General features: G+C 42.8%; 1 protein-coding gene across 12 annotated transcripts in view; it reads right to left on the bottom strand.

The window, feature by feature from the left end:
* KMT2C (lysine methyltransferase 2C) overlaps positions 1-15,655 on the bottom strand; it is a 302,604-nt gene that overhangs the window by 199,368 nt on the left and 87,581 nt on the right. For all 12 annotated transcript variants that reach the window (XM_068235906.1, XM_068235894.1, XM_068235898.1 and 9 more), the window contains exon 3: positions 10,199-10,337. In XM_068235906.1, coding sequence (XP_068092007.1) covers positions 10,199-10,337 — 139 coding nt within the window. The remainder of the gene's footprint in view (positions 1-10,198; positions 10,338-15,655) is intronic.

Genomic DNA, 15,655 nt, shown 5'->3' with positions numbered 1-15,655 from the left:
TTAATCTTCTTGGTGCCTGTTTTTCCATCAATTTAGATCAGGGGTTCACTTTAAATATGAACATTGGAATCACTCTAAACAACGTACCTAGGTCAAGTGTAGTACAGATCTAGGGATAACTTGCCCCAGTGAAAGACAAGTGCAAAAGCTCGCTAAAAAGACTTTGTTGTCCCCATCCAGGAACACTTAAGTTACAAGTTTCGACAAGTATTACCAGTGACAGAAACTGGCATGGATAGCGAAACCAAATGGAAATGAACAAGGAAAGGAAATATACTTAAGGAAAGCATGTTCCCCAAAGGAACAAAGCTTAAACTGGGACACCAGATCACCTTTCAGCACTGTAACAAAGACTACTTATAAAGCTGTACTTGGAAGAAGAAAAAATGAAATGTTTCTCAGGGGGCTCAGATAAAGCTGTGGCCTATATCTAGAATTAAATAGGCAAACCGATATAAAAATATTTTTGCTTTGCTGTGTCTTTTATATGGGAAAGTGCATACGTTTTCAGCCATTGTAGAGCTAGGTAGGTATGCCCTCTGGTGGAAGTGGAAAGTGTAGGCGTTTCCCATTCTAACCTATCAGATGGTTAAAGTGGACCTGAACTCTTGCACAGAACAGAAGGAAAACCGAGATAATTGCATCCTGTATGTATTTAGAGTTTAGCCGGTCTAATTCCCCCTCATCTGTGACTAAGCCCACATTGTAATTTGATCCCTCAGCTGTGTCAGCTGACTGCCACAGTAGAGATCTCATTTGTAAACACAGGATGTTAACAATATGTCTACTTCAATGAAAGCAGAAAGTAGGCAAACTGTAGATTTATTGCAGGATTTGTATCAGCTGTAACATGTTTTTCTTTAAAGGTTATTATGCTGTTGCTTATCTTTTAGAGCAGAGAGGAAGTTCTGAGTTCAGGTTCACTTTAAATTCATGTCAGAACTGGTCGGCATAGGCAACACTTCTACCTTCCAGCAGAATATATAAGGTAAATATTTTCCCAGCCACTGTTGTAAATTGACTTTCAAAAGATGAAAACCCACTGAACAATAATTCTACTTTTTAAAGGGCAAAAAACTATTAACGTATTTTTTGGACTATAAGACACTCCTGACCATAAGACGCAACTTGGTTTAGAGGACAAAAACCAGGGGGAAAAAAATAAACAAAACCTGGTGCATCCATGGCGAAGGGGCATCTTGTGGATTATGCCCCCCCGTTGTACCTCATGCCCCCTTGTACCACCCTGTATCCTCCTCTGCCCCCCTTGTGTGTGTCTCTGTCCTCCTCTATGCCCCTTTGTGTCCCCCTATGTCCTCCTCTGCATGGGCACAGTACAGGGAGTTCCCGACATTGCAGCGAGTTGGAGGTTTGTATTGGCAGGTGTTCACAAGTCAGGAACTCCCTGCATTTGGATAATAAGACGTAGTGACTTTTTTCCCCTCTTTTGGGGGAGAAAAAGTGAGTCTTATAGTCCAAAAAATACAGTATATACTTCAGTTGAGAAGTGCCTAATGGAGGGGGATCTAGTCTCTTAATTTCCAGAACAGCAGCTATTGTGAACACCACAGTCCGATAAAGGTGAAGTGTGCAGACTGCTGGCCTTCAAGCACGGATCAAGATTTGAAACCTTTTCCATTTCAGATTAAAGGAAAAAAAATAAAAGAAAATTTTAATGCAGATCTGAATTACGATTTTTAGAAAACTGCATAAATTGACTCCAAAACAGTTATAGGGGCCGCTCAGTGTGACTCTCCAGCCTCCTCACGTCTCCCAGTCCTGCGCATGCCTAGAAATGCCATACTCCAACCCCTACACCAATCAGGGTGTGGGAGCACCTGACATAGCTGAGTGGGTGGGCCGTGGTGTCATCTGAGAAAAGGGGAGTGGCTAAGAACAAAGATCCCAAATGTACAGCTGTTTCTGTGGATTCAGTCAGTCAGATCAGATTTTGAGGATGTTCTGGGAAAGATAATGCCTCAAACGAAAAATTATCCTAAAGAATGATTCCCATCTGTCACTTTTCCAGGACACTGTATTTTCTGGATCCAATTTACTTTTTTCCCCATTTGTCTCGCTTTCAAAACTAATGTACAAATCTATGTAAGTACATGTACTCCTCTACCAAAAATATATTTATATGTCTCCAATTTTTCATCCATCCTCTCAACTGAGCTATTACTTATTTTCAAATGCGAATATGAAGGAAACATGCGGGAATGATGACAGTATACCATTATGATGTATATAGCCAGATCCCAACCCTTGGGGGAGAGGGAGAAGGGGGGGGGGGGGAAAGAGGGGGGGGGAAGAATCAGGCTATATACACTAAGGGGGTGGAATCTAGCTATATACACTAAAGCTAGGTACCCACCGTCAGATAAAAATCTTTGGAAAATGAAAGACCACAGACCAATTTTACCCCCTTCCATGTAGTATGAGAGCATACTCTACACAGTCTATTCTGTTGAGCTGAACTCCCCATCAGATAAAAATCTTTGCAAGATGCTTGACACAAACATGCTGTACACATGCAACAGATCAGTTCCTGCAAAAGATCAGTTCCTGCAAAATGCATTCAGTCTATGATATCTGCAGATCTCATACACACCTTGTTTAACAGACATTAATCTGCAGAGCAGACAATCATCTGCAGATCTGAAGATCCATCCTGGTGGATCTGATCTGCAGATGTATGTCCGTTAAACTAGGTGTGTATGTGATCTGCAGATATCATAGACTTCTATGAATGCATTTTGCAGGAAATGATCTTTTGCAGATACTGATCTGTTGCATGTGTACAGCATCTTTGTGCATAGCATCTTGCAAAGATTTTTATCTGATGGGGAGTTCAGCTCCATAGAATAGACTGTGTAGGTATGGCTCTCATACTACATGGAAGGGGGTAAAATTGGTCTGTGATCTTTCATTTTCCAAAGATTTTTATCTGATGTGTGTACCCACCTTAAGGGGGGGGGGGGGATCTGGTTATATACACTAAGGGGTGAGGGATCTGGTTATATACACTAAGGGGTGGAAACTGGCTATATACACTAAGGGGTGAGGGATCTGGCTATATACACTAAGGGGTGAGGGATCTGGCTATATACACTAAGGGGTGAGGGATCTGGCTATATACACTAAGGGGTGAGGGATCTGGCTATATACACTAAAGAGGGATCTGCCTATATACATAAGGAAGGGGGTGGGGGGAGGGAATTTGGATGGCTAACCTGTACTGCGGCATCTATACACTGGCTAACCTGTACTGCGGCACCAATGCTGGCTAACCTGTACTGTGACAACTATACACTGGCTAACCTGTATTGTGGCACTTATACACTGGATAACCTTTACTGCAACACCTATACATTGGCTAACCTGTAGTGTGGCACCTGTACTCGCTAGTCTGTAGTGCAGCACCTATTCTGGCTAACCTATACTGCCGCACCTATAGCTGGCTTACCTATATTGGTGCACCTATAGCTAGCAAACGTTTACTAGGGCACCTGTAGTTGGCTGAACGATACTGGGGGCACCTATACTGGAGGAAGTCATAATCATCATCAGTTTGCTGATCCATCATTGTGCATTGAAAATCATGAATCGAAATCACAATTTCTGGCAGATATCGTGCAATTCAATCTTTTCCTAAAATCGTTCAAGCCTACCAGCCACTTACCAATAACACACAACATTATAGTAATGGTACTGCCATGTATAAGGGGTCCAGCCACTCACCAATAACAAAACATAATAGTGATGGTTCTGCCATGTATAGTGGTCCAGCCACTCACCAATAACGCAACATTATAGTGATGGTTCTGTCATGTATAGTGGTCCAGCCACTCACCAATAACACAACATTATAGTGATGGTTCTGCCATGTATAAGGGGACCAGCCACTCACCAATAGAACAACACAATAGTGATGGGTTCTGCCATGTATAGTGGTCCAGCCACTGACCAATAACACAACATTATAGTGATGGTTCTGCCATGTATAAGTGGTCCAGCCACTTATCAATAACACAACATAATAATGATGGTTCTGACATGCATAAGTGGTCCAGCCACTTACTAATAACACAACATAATGGTGATGTGGTTCTGCCATGTATAGTGGTCCAGCCACTGACCAATAACACAATATTATAGTAATGGTTCTGCCATGTATAAGGGGCCCAGCCACTCACCAATAACACACAATAATGATGATGGTTCTGACATGTATAAGTGGTCCAGCCACTCACCAATAACACAACATAATGATGATGGTTCTGTCATGTATAAGTGGTCCAGCCACTTACTAATAACACAACATAATGATGATGGTTCTGACATGACATGTACAAGTGGTCCAGCCACTTACTAATAACACAACATAATGGTGATGTGGTTCTGCTATGTATAGTGGTCCAGCCACTGACCAGTAACACAATATTATAGTAATGGTTCTGCCATGTATAAGGGGTCCAGCCACTTACTAATAACACAACATAATGATGATGGTTCTGCCATGTATAAGTGGTCCAGCCACTTACTAATAACACAACATAATGGTGATGTGGTTCTGCCATGTATAAGTGGTCCAGCCACTTACCAATAACACAACATAATGATGATGGTTCTGCCATGTCTACGTGGTCCAGCCACTTACCAATAACACAACATAATAATGATGGTTCTGACATGTATAAGTGGTCCAGCCACTTACCAATAACACAACACACTGGTGATGTGGTTTTGCCATGTATAAGTGGTCCAGCCACTTACCAATTACACAACATTATAGTAATGGTTCTGTCATGTATAGTGGTCCAGCCACTCACCAATAACACAATATTATAGTAATGGTTCTGCCATGTATAAGGGGTCCAGCCACTCACCAATAACACAACATTATAGTGATGGTTCTGTCATGTATAGTGGTCCAGCCACTTACCAATAACACAACATAATGATGATGGTTCTGAAATGTATAAGTGGTCCAGCCACTTACTAATAACACAACATAATGGTGATGTGGTTCTGCCATGTATAAGTGGTCCAGCCACTTACCAATAACACAACATAATGATGATGGTTCTGCCATGTATAAGTGGTCCAGCCACTTACCAATAACACAACATAATGATGATGGTTCTGCCATGTATAAGTGGTCCAGCCACTTACTAATAACACAACATAATGGTGATGTGGTTCTGCCATGTATAGTGGTCCAGCCACTTACTAATAACACAACATAATGGTGATGTGGTTCTGCCATGTATAGTGGTCCAGCCACTGGTCAATAACACAATATTATAGTAATGGTTCTGCCATGTATAAGTGGTCCAGCCACTTACTAATAACACAACATAATGATGATGGTTCTGACATGTATAAGTGGTCCAGCCACTTACCAATAACACAACATAATGGTGACGGGGTTCTGCCATGTATAGTGGTTCAGCCACTGACCAATAACACAATATTATAGTAATGGTTCTGCCATGTATAAGGGGTCCAGCCACTCACCAATAACACACAATAATGATGATGGTTCTGTCATGTATAAGTGGTCCAGCCACTTACTAATAACACAACATAATGGTGATGTGGTTCTGCCATGTATAGTGGTCCAGCCACTGATCAATAACACAATATTATAGTAATGGTTCTGCCATGTATAAGTGGTCCAGCCACTTACTAATAACACAACATAATGATGATGGTTCTGACATGTATAAGTGGTCCAGCCACTTACTAATAACACAACATAATGGTGATGTGGTTCTGCCATGTATAAGTGGTCCAGCCACTTACCAATAACACAAAATAATGATGATGGTTCTTCCATGTATAAGTGGTCCAGCCACTTATCAATAACACAACATAATGATGATGGTTCTGCCATGTCTACGTGGTCCAGCCACTTACCAATAACACAACATAATAATGATGGTTCTGACATGTATAAGTGGTCAAGCCACTTACCAATAACACAACACACTGGTGATGTGGTTTTGCCATGTATAAATGGTCCAGCCACTTATCAATAACACAACATAATGATGATGGTTCTGCCATGTATAAGGGGTCCAGCCACTCACCAATAACACAACATTATAGTGGCGGTTCTGACATGTATAAGTGGTCCAGCCACTTACCAATTACACAACATTATAGTGATGGTTCTGTCATGTATAGTGGTCCAGCCACTTACCAATAACACAACATAATGATGATGGTTCTGACATGTATAAGTGGTCCAGCCACTTACCAATAACACAACATAATGGTGATGTGGTTCTGACATGTATAAGTGGTCCAGCCACTCACCAATAACACAACATTATAGTGATGGTTCTGTCATGTATAAGTGGTCCAGCCACTTACTAATAACACAACATAATGGTGATGTGGTTCTGCCATGTATAGTGGTCCAGCCACTGACCAATAACACAATATTATAGTAATGGTTCTGCCATGTATAAGGGGTCCAGCCATTTACCAATAACACAACATAATGATGATGGTTCTGCCATGTATAAGTGGTCCAGCCACTTACTAATAACACAACATAATGATTATGGTTCTGACATGTATAAGTGGTCCAGCCACTTACTAATAACACAACATAATGATGATGGTTCTTCCATGTATAAGTGGTCCAGCCACTTATCAATAACACAACATAATGATGATGGTTCTGCCATGTCTACGTGGTCCAGCCACTTACCAATAACACAACATAATAATGATGGTTCTGACATGTATAAGTGGTCCAGCCACTTACCAATAACACAACACACTGGTGATGTGGTTTTGACATGTATAAGTGGTCCAGCCACTTACCAATTACACAACATTATAGTAATGGTTCTGTCATGTATAGTGGTCCAGCCACTCACCAATAACACAATATTATAGTAATGGTTCTGCCATGTATAAGGGGTCCAGCCACTCACCAATAACACAACATAATGATGATGGTTCTGCCATGTATAAGGGGTCCAGCCACTCACCAATAACACATTATAGTGATGGTTCTGACATGTATAAGTGGTCCAGCCACTTACCAATTACACAACATTATAGTGATGGTTCTGTCATGTATAAGTGGTCCAGCCACTTACTAATAACACAACATAATGGTGATGTGGTTCTGCCATGTATAGTGGCCCAGCCACTGACCAATAACACAATATTATAGTAATGGTTCTGCCATGTATAAGGGGTCCAGCCACTCACCAATAACACAACATAATGATGATGGTTCTGACATGTATAAGTGGTCCAGCCACTTACTAATAACACAACATAATGATTATGGTTCTGACATGTATAAGTGGTCCAGCCACTTACTAATAACACAACATAATGATTATGGTTCTGACATGTATAAGTGGTCCAGCCACTCACCAATAACACAACATTATAGTGATGGTTCTGTCATGTATAAGGGGTTCAGCCACTCACCAATAACACAACATAATGATGATGGTTCTGTCATGTATAAGTGGTCCAGCCACTTACTAATAACACAACATAATGGTGATGTGGTTCTGCCATGTATAGTGGTCCAGCCACTGACCAATAACACAGTATTATAGTAATGGTTCTGCCATGTATAAGGGGTCCAGCCACTTACTAATAACACAACATAATGATGATGGTTCTGACATGTATAAGTGGTCCAGCCACTTACTAATAACACAACATACTGGTGATGCGGTTTTGCCATGCATAAGTGGTCCAGCCACCTACCAACAACAACATAATGATGATGGTTCTGACATGTATAAGTGGTCCAGCCACCTAACAATAACACAACATAATGGTGATGTGGTTCTGCCATGTATAAGTGGTCCAGCCACTTACCAATAATACAACATAATAGTGATGGTTCTGCCATGTATAAGTGGTCCAGCCACCTACCAACAACAACATAATGATGATGGTTCTGACATGTATAAGTGGTCCAGCCACCTACCAATAACATAACATTATAGTGATGGTTTTGCCATGTATAAGTGGTCCAGCCACTTACCAATAACACAACATACTGGTGATGCGGTTTTGCCATGTATAAGTGGTCCAGCCACTTACCAATAACATACACCATAACGATGATGGTTCTGTCCAGGGCTGTGGACTTGGAGTTGAGGAGTCAGAGTCATTTTGGGTACCTGGAGTCAGTAGTAAAAATGTATGCGTTGCACCACTAACGCGTAAAAATGTATGTGTTAACGTTCTTGCATCAGCGGGAATGCGTAAAAAAGTACGCAATGTGGCCTGCCGACCGGCGAAAACTAAACTAGCTGGCAGTGGGGGACTGGAGCAGCAGTGAGTGACTACGAGGGCATAGGATGGCTGCATGGGGCTGGTAGAAGCCTGACGATTCCTTTAAGCACACTTAAAGAGGAACTCCAGTGAAAATAATGTAATAAAAAAATGCTTGATTTTTACAATAATTATGTATAAATGATTTAGTCAGTGTTTGCCCATTGTAAAAGCTTTCCTCTCCCTGATATACATTCTGACATTTATCACATGGTGTTATTGTTACTGCTGGCAGGTGATGTCAGTGGAAGGAGATGCTGCTTTCTTTTTTGTCATTTGGAAACAGCTGTAGACAGCTATTTCCCACAATGCTACAAAGTTCACAGAAAGGAAACTGCCAGGACCATGGTCCTCACAGTTTCCTGTGGGAGGGGTTTCACCACAATATCAGCCATGCAGCGCCCCCTGATGATCCATTTGTGAAAAGGAGGATTTCTTATGTAAAAGGGGGTATCAGCTACTGATTGGGATGAAGTTCAATTCTTGGTTACGGTTTCTCTTTAAAGGACTTACGAGGCGAAAATGCTAAAAAAAAGTAAATTACCTGCCTCATCTTTGATTGCACGGAGGACGCCGTCCGCGCCCTCCGTGCCGATCCGCCGGGTCCCCCCGCTCATTAGCCCCCCGGGCCGGCTGCCGACCCCACGGCCCGGGTCGGGCTCTCCTGCCACCCGCAATATGGCCGCTTCCTTTGCCCGCGGCTGCGCAGTCCGCCTGGCCGCGAGTGCGGCTGCGCAGCTCTAGGGCCAGCCCCCCCTGATCCACGCTACGTAGTGTGGATCAGGGGGGCTGGCCCTAGAGCTGCGCAGCCGCACTCGCGGCCAGGCGGACTGCGCAGCCGCGGGCAAAGGAAGCGGCCATATTGCGGGTGGCAGGAGAGCCCGACCCGGGCCGTGGGGTCGGCAGCCGGCCCGGGGGGCTAATGAGCGGGGGGACCCGGCGGATCGGCACGGAGGGCGCGGACGGCGTCCTCTGTGCCATCAAAGATGAGGCAGGTAATTTACTTTTTTTAGCATTTTCGCCTCGTAAGTCCTTTAAGTAAAAGAACTATTAGACTCTGAGCCATCATGCGTAGTGAGTCACACGTAGAGAGTACATAAAACCTTTAGCATCTGTCCCTTTGTCTAAAGAAGCCTACTATCCAACAGGATTGACGCCCAACAAAGGCTATACAGCTGAAAACTTGCTTACTGTTATTATTTTAAGTTAGCCAAAAAATGTTATCATCCTGATTCAAAACTTTTTGCTTCTACTATCCAATGTCATGTTACCAGCCACACAAAGTCAAGACCAATCAGATGCCCAATATCTACACACCTACCAGAAATATTTCATGCATATCGTGTCAAAAAGTGATATCAAAACCAAGGAGCCAAATTGCAGGAACACTACCACTTATCCACCATGCTGCCCCCTGTACCAAACTCCTTGGCCAAAATTCAACTACAAAGCCCAAAAACAGCCTCATTGGCAAACTATGTAAAATACATCACTGCACATTTCTCAAGTTTTACACTATTAAATTATAAATTAACACTTAACAGCTGCTAAAAGGAAGGGTGAAACTACTGCTTGGCAACTGAAGGCAAAACGCTGCGAGCCAAAACAAAAGCAGTATTGGCGTTCATCCCCTAGAAACTTTTTGCGCAACAGTTAAGAAGAGGGCGTAGGATGCATCATTCGCCATCACTCTCTTGCTCTAATTAAGGCATCCAAGATCTAGTTTGGCAGCTGCTCATGCAGCCTGCTAATGCTTCAGAGCACAGATCCCCATTCCCAGCATTCACTTCTCCATTATTCCCCTTCACAGAGGCCCTTCCCCCAGGCCTGACTCAGCAGCAGTCTACACAGTCCACACACACACACAGACCTGCTTTTGGCTTCTACTCCCACAGAGGCAGTGGAGTGCTGGGACTCCTCGGATGAAGAGCGCTGGAGAACGAGTGTTAGCTGCTCAGCGGCCGTTGCATCAGTCTGGGCACCCTCGTCCACAGGTTGTTGTTTAACGTCTGGAAAACACAACTGACAGCTTAGACACTAATACTACAAATTGGACCAGTCAAAGTAAGCAATGTTTATATACTGTACTTAAACTGCTAAATAAAACAAGATTATACAGCCAAATGTAACACTTTTTTGATGTTGACTGAAGTGTGTTTTAAAGCAAACAAGCAGGAACTTTTTTCCTAGCCACTACCTCAAGGATTTCCCTTCCCTCCCCAGCGCCAATATAACACTCTCCACCAATATAACACTCTACCACTAAAAGGTGTAGCAATGACACTGTGCAAAGTGTTCAGGTACAAGGGCTGTTGTAAAGGAAGGCTCCTATGTTACTGCAATTGCCTGGCCTCCCGCTATGCAAACTGGGAAGGCATGTGGCACATGCATTACTATCACCTACCCTTTGATTGATTAAAGGGAGATATGGCTACTAGGGTTGTTTCACACTGAAACTGCTTTCAAGTGCTTTTCTGATTGCCAGCATTTTCCAAAGGTGCTTAGACAATTGAATCCTATGGGCTGTTTCACACTTGAGACAATAGTTTTTATTAAAGTGGACCTGATATCTTGCACGGGACAAAAGGAGTACCGAGAAATGCACCCTGTATGTATCATAACTTCCATTTGGCCCCACTCCTGACCCACCACCGATCAATATTTGTCGTTCAGAGCAAATCAAGTGATTTGATCTATTTTGGCTGAAAATTGATCGGATGATCAATCGTTCCGGCCGTGACATTGATTGCTAACATATTCGATCAGAGTGATCGAATCGGCCGGATACTGCTGAGTAAAAACAATGAATGCATTGCCACCCTTAAAGGAGATCCGAGGTGAAAATAAACTGATGAGATATACAATTGTATCTTTCCTTCTCCTCTTAAAAATTACGTTTTAGGCTATCCTGCAGTTTTTATTTTTAAATCAAGTTTTTACTGTTTTATTGTCTCTCCTCAATGACACATTCATTGAAGTATACCAGAGCTAAAATCGATGAACTATTGTTTTTACCTCTTTCCTGCTCTCAGAAGCCATTTACTACCAGGAAAGTGTTTTTTGGTTGTAATTCCTTACCAGTGAAAGCAACGCTATAGACCGACCTAGTCCTGACCCAGACAGAAACTGTCACTTGCATACCTGATGTTAAACTCTTTCAGGCAGAGAAAGAACACTGCAGTCATTTATGTGCTTGGCACTGTACATACACATGACTGTCTCATCATGTCACCTTGTTTGTCCTTTAAGGGTATGTGAGAGAAACACATTATCCCCAAAGTAAAGCTGAGTACTCACCTAACGACGCAGGAAGATGGATCACAGCGACGCCCCCCAACGACGCAGGAAGATGGATGACAGCGACGTCCCCTAACGACAAGCGTTCCCCAATCCATCTTCCCGACGGTGAGTATATGTGACCGCACACAATGGGGACAAATGAGAGTTCAAACTATTGCAGTACTTTGTGCAGGAGTCGTCCGGGATCTTAAAGATCTGATCCGCCGTGAATGTCCTCGTCACTGCATGTCACCAAATGTCGCTTGCGTAATTGCACACCTGTACCCACATTGTGAAATCATGGAAACGATTACTCGTTGCTAAAAAAAAAAAAAATGCCGGCCATCAGGAAAAAAATTGCTGGAAAAATTGCGTAATGCGTATGGCCCTTCAATCTAGAGAGCAATAAAATCTCAGGAGAGGCTCTTAAAAAAAAAAGTAAATAGTGCTTATTTTAGTGCATTTGCTTTACTATTCCTGCTTAGCACATCAATCAAAACACTTTCTCCTACTTGTAATACCTGCCAGTCAAACCAGCAGGTGGAGCTCAAAGCAAATATCACCGTTACGTTAGTGGCTAGAAATTAAGAATATTAAAATGTTTCCATAGTACTTAGCCTAATAAACGGACGAACAAAACCACAAACACATTACATATTCTTCCTCTCTATCTAGTGCCTATTTCAATGTTGGGGTAGTGTTAAAAGCATACATATCATACCCCTGCGCAATGTAAAGTGAGAAAATACCAGTGGTCTTCTCCAGTGAAAAATGCATGTCAAAATATGGCTAGTTCCTGTCGGCTTAGAAAAAGACAAATGAAAGTGGCAGCAGCTCCTGAACATCCCAAATAGCAACTGAATCTGATCCGAAAACTTGTCACGTTCCCCATTCATCATCTTAAATATTTTCCCTATGTGGGACTAAAGTCTGATTGAACACTCAAGCAAAGGTCAGGTTATCTGCAAAACTATGCTCTAAGGCAGGGGTACCCAAAACTTTTTTGGTCAAGGGTCGGGTCAACATACATAGACTGCTGGGGGGCCAGAACGTACACATAAAATGATGTTGAAAAACATTACATTGAATCTAGGTATTAATTCCCCCCCAATCATTCCCCGAGGAGAACTCCCAGCAGCAGCCATTCAGTCATGCGGCACCTGAAGAACGTCATGCTTCCAGACAGTGAAGCATACCCAGGTGACAGCCTGCCGGTCAGTTGGATGGCAGTGTCACCTGATGCAGAACTGCATTGGAAGCCAGCGAATTACTGCTCGCTGGCTTCTACAGTATGTGGATGGGTGGTGCCAGCATTGCTATTCTATATGCAGGCCACTGATATTTAAAGGTGCAGTGGGGCACATCTATAAGATATACATTTTGTGTTTGGGGGCCAGTGAAAAAGCCTTGGGGGGCCGCATTCGACCCACGGGCCATAGTATGAGGACCACTGCTCTAAGTAGACAAAGTCTTCTGGCCACAGTACTAAAAAACAGGATCACTAAAAACCAAAGACTGCATTTTACCAGTAGAGATTGGTGCCAACTAAGAAGCATAGTGAAGGAAATATTAAGGTTAGGGGCTGCTCTGCTATTCAGGTCCTGGAAGCTCACCATAGAAACTGCTGTGAATACTTTATTCTACAAAGGGGCAGGCTTGAAGATGTGATACCATATGTAGGAAGACTAAAACTCAGCAAAGTGGACATTGCACCATGGCAAGGACCGTAAACATCCATCAAGAAATAGCTGGATAAAGGTACAAAATGTAAGGCTTTCCAACTGTCAACGCCTGCATCTAAATCCCAGTGAGATGCTGTGGGGCAAATATCAGAACATAGAAGAAATGCCTCACACACCACACAATTGAAAACATTTGCATCAAGGAATGGAAAAAGAAAATTCTTCTAGCTAACGTCAGAGATTAGTAGACTTATGTATTTACTGCCAAAGAGTGCAAAATATAGAAAAGGCAATGGTGAACATTTTTTCCCCGCAATAGGATATGGCCCAACTGTTTCTTTTTCTTGCTGAATAAATTCATGCAAAGTAAATTTTTCACAGATCTGTGTTCAGCTGCATAAACATTATTTACTGTCTACATTATTAATAGGTCTACATATGTTAGAAATTAAAAGTTTTAGATAGACTGTAGTTACTTTTCTGAATGAGTGTAGGCTCAGCTACGGACAGAAGACATCGTTAGGCGATCTTAGCTAGCTGAAGTCAAAAACTCAAATCCTGGCTAGGATACTGATGAAGGGTGCTGCCTTTGATGTAAGGTTACAGCCTTTGACCAGAGTTTGAATCCTGGTTCAAGCCAGTATGTCAAACAGTAAGGAGTCTTAGGGCAAGGCTCCCTAATGCTCCGGGTTGCCCGTGAAGAGTGCCCTATGTGGCTGCAACTCTGAAGAGCTTTAAAATGAACCTCCAGACTAAAAATCGACTCAGCAGCACTGGAAAGGCCTGGTGTTTCTTTAACAGTTTCACAGCATCAGAACTTTTTTTCTCTTATACAAGCCTCATTTTTAGCTGCACAGAAAAAAACTGCCCGGGCATTTTTCCCCTAATGCTGTGCAAAGCATTATGGGATTTCTGATGTTGTTCTCATTCTGCTGTTTTGGTGCATTTTTATTTTTTTTTACACTTTGAATTTGACATTTGAAGCCTAGCGCGCGCAGCTGGGAGGGGTAATCAGGACACAGGACAGTTGGAACTGTGTCTCCTGCTACTTGTCACCTCCTTTCAACCAAAAAGATGGCTGCCCCCATGACAAAGATGGCAGCCCCCATAAATCACAAACATTTGCCTGTTCTTTTAAAATGGGGTGGGTAAGAGATTATATTACCTATCTATTCTAATTAACATAACTAATGTAATTTAATGACAGTATGTTTGTTTAGGCTGAAGTTCCCCTTTAAGTCTGCCAGGAGAAAAGCGCAATAAAAATGTTATATGACCTGTCTTTATTGACGTCCCTCAAAAACGAGACGTGGTCTTTGGCAGGGACATCACATTGTGAGCCCCACCTTATCTTTAATGTCTTCTGTAAAGTACTACAAAAAGAAAATCCATTCCCGTTCGTTGATCTAAGCCCCGCAATGATCCGCTGCTTTTCCTCTAAGCAGCGCGATCATTGTGAAAAAAGAAAAACTCTCAGCCTCCTAGTACTTCCTCCAAGCATCCGGTGTAGTTTTACTATTTGGCCACAAGATGGCAACAGTAAAAAGTTACTGTTGCCATCTTGTGGCCGAATAGTAAAACTACACCCTAAATCATTTTTCACACACAAAAAAAAATGGAATCAGAATCATCTTTATTTCGCCGAGTGCGACAATGTCGCGCCCGGAATTTTTTGTGGTTCACACGGCAGGCAAAGGTGTTATACAGATAAGGGGCATTTGGTACAGATGGGAAAGGAGCGAAATATCTACAAACATACATCCAAACTTTTACAGCATAACAGTAAGATTAGTATTACAGCATAACAGTAAGATTAAGCATGACAGCATGATGAGCAAAAACATAAGTAGGGGGGTTACAGCATGACAATGTGGCGAGCAAAGGGGATTCCATGGTTGAACAACAGTGCACCGTCAGTGCAGGCTAGGGAGGGGCTAGGGGGGCTTTGCTAGGGTGGTAGTTCAAGTTCAGCAGGAGGACAGCTTGGGGAAAGAATGTGCTCAAATGTCTGGAGGTCTTGGTGAGGACCGATCTGTATCGGCGTCCCAAAGGCAGACGGTCAAAGTATCGACTGCCAGGGTGAGTGGGGTCGTTCAGTAATTTGTTTGCCCTAGACCACAGTCTGGAGGTGTATAGGAGATCTAAGGGTGGTAGGGGAGACCCAATGATTCTTTCGGCAGCATTGATTACTCTCTGGAGCTTAAGTCTGTCGCTCGCCGTGGCGCCTGCGTACCAAACAACAATAGAGGAGCAGAGAATAGACTCCACGGTTGCGGTGTAAAAGGTGATCATTAGTTCCCGCGGCATCCCAAATTTCCTCAGCTGCCTCAGGAAGAACAGCCTCTGCTGGGCCTTCTTCTGGGCCT

This window comes from Hyperolius riggenbachi, chromosome 5 (assembly GCF_040937935.1).
Source record: "Hyperolius riggenbachi isolate aHypRig1 chromosome 5, aHypRig1.pri, whole genome shotgun sequence".
Taxonomy (NCBI): Eukaryota; Metazoa; Chordata; class Amphibia; order Anura; family Hyperoliidae; genus Hyperolius; species Hyperolius riggenbachi.
The sequence above is the reverse complement of the archived record's forward strand: the minus strand, read 5'-3'. Positions and strand labels throughout refer to the sequence as shown.